This window comes from Monopterus albus, unplaced genomic scaffold, assembly GCF_001952655.1.
Source record: "Monopterus albus unplaced genomic scaffold, M_albus_1.0 scaffold354.1, whole genome shotgun sequence".
In the NCBI taxonomy this organism is placed as follows: Eukaryota; Metazoa; Chordata; class Actinopteri; order Synbranchiformes; family Synbranchidae; genus Monopterus; species Monopterus albus.
In genome coordinates this window covers 231,815-235,604 of record NW_018128234.1, presented here as the reverse complement: position 1 = coordinate 235,604, position 3,790 = coordinate 231,815, and the positions used below count along the sequence as shown (strand labels likewise).

General features: G+C 45.9%; 1 protein-coding gene across 1 annotated transcript; it reads right to left on the bottom strand.

Moving 5' to 3' along the window:
• Positions 1-526: 526 nt before the first annotated feature.
• Positions 527-3,783, bottom strand: LOC109974923 (uncharacterized). Its single transcript, XM_020625377.1, has one exon. The coding sequence runs from the start codon at positions 3,767-3,769 to the stop codon at positions 527-529; it is 3,243 nt and encodes a 1,080-aa protein (XP_020481033.1). The 5' UTR covers positions 3,770-3,783.
• Positions 3,784-3,790: the final 7 nt, after the last annotated feature.

Sequence of the window (3,790 nt, the reverse complement as noted above, 5' to 3'; positions counted from 1 at the left end):
AGTCAGTTAACGTGAACTTGGAATACAAAAAAATTCAAACAAGGCTTGCTTTTCTTGTTATTCTTTTAGTCGTTTCTCAAGTTATGATTTTCTCTTAAAACTGTAACAAATACAAAAAAATATAGTACATTAATTAAACAAAAATGAACCCCGCTATTACACGCACACAATCCAGACACTAATTGGAAATATTATTTTACGCACAAACGTCTACATGTCTATTTTACATATTAGAACACTTTAAATCAATAATACTGTATTTACTTAAAGGCAAATAATGTCCAAAACTCAAATGTGAAGATGACATCCGTCCTACAGCAAACTAACATGAGCTCAATAGCAAAAACGAAAGTGAAACTTCAGCAAGGAACAAACCTATGGAACGACCACAAGGTGGCAGCTTACTCACATCCCTTTACAAAAAAAAACTATCATAATGTAAAAAAAACTAAAACCACATTTCAATGAAAGGTAGCACACTCCCCGCTTGGTATATTATTATTATGCCACTATACATCCACTAATCTTACTCAGAGAGCAGGACAACAATCTCTGAGATCGGTCTCACTGTTTTGACCTCTACTTTGCGATCCGTTTCATCAGCGTCTGGTAGAGTCCTGACAACTATTCCCACAGGCCACACATTTCTATGGGCTTGGCAGTCTTTAATAAGCACAATGTCCCCCACTGTAATGTTCGGCCTTTCTTCAGTCCACTTCCTGCGGTTCTGAAGAGTAGACAGGTACTCTGTCTTCCATCTTTTCCAAAAGGTGTCCGCAAGACACTGTACCTGTTTCCATTGTTTTCCATGCAACTCCGCCATTTGGAAGCCCCCAGATGGAGCAGAGACTGCACTCATCTTTTGCGTAAGTAGCATCGCTGGTGTGAGGACTGTAGGCATATCTGGATCGGTAGACACAGGTACCAGTGGTCTTGCATTCATGATGGCCATCACTTCAGCCATAAGGGTGCTCAAGACTTCATGAGTAAGCCGCATGTGAATTGACTGAACCAGCATGGCATCCAGGATGCGTCTAGCGACACCGATGAGTCTTTCCCAAGAACCTCCCATATGCGAAGCATGCGGAGGGTTGAACACCCATGTGCATCCTTTGCTCTGGAGGTAGGCCTCAACAGTTGAGTGCTCAGCTTCGATGCCCAGCTCTTTGCAGGCGCCAACAAAGTTAGTTCCTCTGTCAGAGCGGAGGAGCTTGGCCGGCCCACGTACTGCATAAAACCTTCTGAGAGCATTGATGAAGCTGTCAGTTGACAGGGATTCGATCAGCTCGATATGTACGGCCCTGGTACACATACAAGTGAACAGCACCGCCCACCGTTTACTTTCTGCGCACCCTCCTCTGGTGCGGCGTGCCACAACATTCCACGGCCCAAAAACATCGAGGCCCACACTAGTGAAAGGAGGCGCTGGGGTGACTCTGTCAACGGGTAAGTCTGCCATTTTCTGATACTGTAGTCTTCCTCGTACTTTACGACAGATAACACACTTGTAGATGACGGAAGAAACCAGACGTTTGCCACCAATGATCCAATATCCTGCTGCTCGGATTGCACCCTCTGTTATGTGACGTCCCTGATGAGCCACTTGTTCATGATAGTACCTCACTAAGAGTGTAGCAATGTGATGAGTGCATGGGACGATGATAGGGTGGCACTCATCTCTTGGAAGGTCCGAAGCAGGTATACGGCCTCCCACTCGGATCAAACCGTCTTCATCTACCATGGGGTTGAACCTTTTGAGTGGACTCTGTTTGGGAAGCGCTTTGCCTTCCTTGAAGCACTTAAGTTCCGCTTTGAATAGATCACACTGAATAGAGTGCATTATCACGCACTTGGCTCGTGCAAGCTGATCTGTGGTAGGCATATCTTTGAAGAGACTCCATCCTCTTCTTTTGGCAGTTCCATGATCTTGCTTCCAAGATGCAGCAGTGTGAACGAGTTTGGCTACAGCATTGCGGAGTTTACTCCAGTTTGAAAACCTTTCAAAGCGTTGTGAGCCCAACTGAGTGTTTGATATTGACGTGGCTGAGGATATGATCTCAGGTCGGATCTCAGTGTCGACTTCTGGCTCAATAAGAGTGAATGTATTGGGCTCAGATGTTTTCTCATAAGTCAAAAAACTGGGACCTGTTAGCCAACTGCATTGCTGTAGGTGTGCTGCTGGCATGAACCTAGTGGCGTGGTCTGCAGGATTTTCTTCTGTGGAGACATAAGCCCACTGTTTCGCTTGAGTGGACTGTCTGATACGGGTCACTCTGTTAGACACATATACGTAAAATCTTTTAGTGGTGTTGTAGATGTAGCCAAGAACGATCTTACTATCGGTAAAAAACCTTACAGCATCAACATGGGTGTCTATCTCATATTTTATGAACTCATACAGTTCGACGGCTAGTACAGCTGCACACAGCTCTAGACGTGGGACGGTGTGGGCAGGCCGTGGAGCCAGTTTGGATTTTCCCATGATAAAACCGACATGACATTTCCCATTACTGTCAACTGCTCTCACATAGGCTACCGCTGCTATTGCTGTTGTGGAGGCATCTGAGAAAATGCACAACTCTGTGTTCTGTACTGAAGACAGTGAAACAGAAATGTAACACCTCTTTATGTGCAGATCTTCCAAAGCCGTAAGAGAATCTTTCCAGACGTTCCATCTTTCTTCCTTTTCTGGTGGAAATGGTGTGTCCCATCCATGTTCTCCTGCTGACAGTTCGCGTACTAACGCTTTCCCTTGCATGATCACTGGTGCAGCGAAACCCAGAGGATCGTATAAGCTATTGACTGTGGACAAGACGCCTCTGCGAGTGTATGGTTTCTTTTCGTGGGATACCTTGAACGTAAAACTATCTGTTTCTAGGTTCCATAAGAGACCCAAACTTCTTTGAAGAGGCAGGGGATCGACACCAAGTTCCACATGCTTCAGGTCTTTTGCACGATCTTCCTCGGGTAAAGCTTCCATCACCGATTCGCTGTTAGACGCTACTTTATGTAGCTTTAGATTGGAGTCTGCCAGCATCTGCTGGGTTCTGGACAGGAGGTCTATTGCTCTCTCAGGTGTGGGCAATGAGATGAGCCCATCATCAACATAGAACTGTCTCTCCACAAACTGTTGTGCATCTACGCCGTATTCTGCTTTGCCCTTTTCTGCGGCTTTCCTCATACAGTATATAGCGACAGCGGGTGATGGTGCATTCCCGAACACATGCACTTTCATCCTGTACTCTACTATTTTCTTGCTAAGATCATTGTCTTCATACCAGAGGTAGCGGAGATAGTCTCTGTGGTCTTCTCTGACTACAAAACAATAAAACATTTGTTGCACGTCTGCGGTTAGGGCGACAAGCTCTCTACGAAACCTCAGGAGGACTCCACACAGGGTGTTATTCAAGTCTGGACCGCTGAGGAGTACATCGTTGAGGCTTACACCCTCGTGCTCAGCACTGGAGTCGAACACAACTCTTATTTGTCCGGGTTTTCGTGGATGATAAACTCCAAACATGGGGAGATACCAATGTTCTCTGTCTCCCTCTAGAGGTGGTGCAAGCTCAGCCTGGTCTTTATCCAGCATTCCCTGCATAAAGTCAGTGAATTGCTTCCTCATTTCTGGTTTTCTCTCTAGTGTTTTACGGAGTGTGTTCAGGCGTTTTGCCGCTTGTACTTTGTTGCTGGGAAGATGAGGTCTTGGTGAGCGAAACGGAAGGGGTGCTACCCAGCTGCACTCCTCGTCCTGGTAGACCTCTCTATCCATGATAGACAGGAACTCTTTATC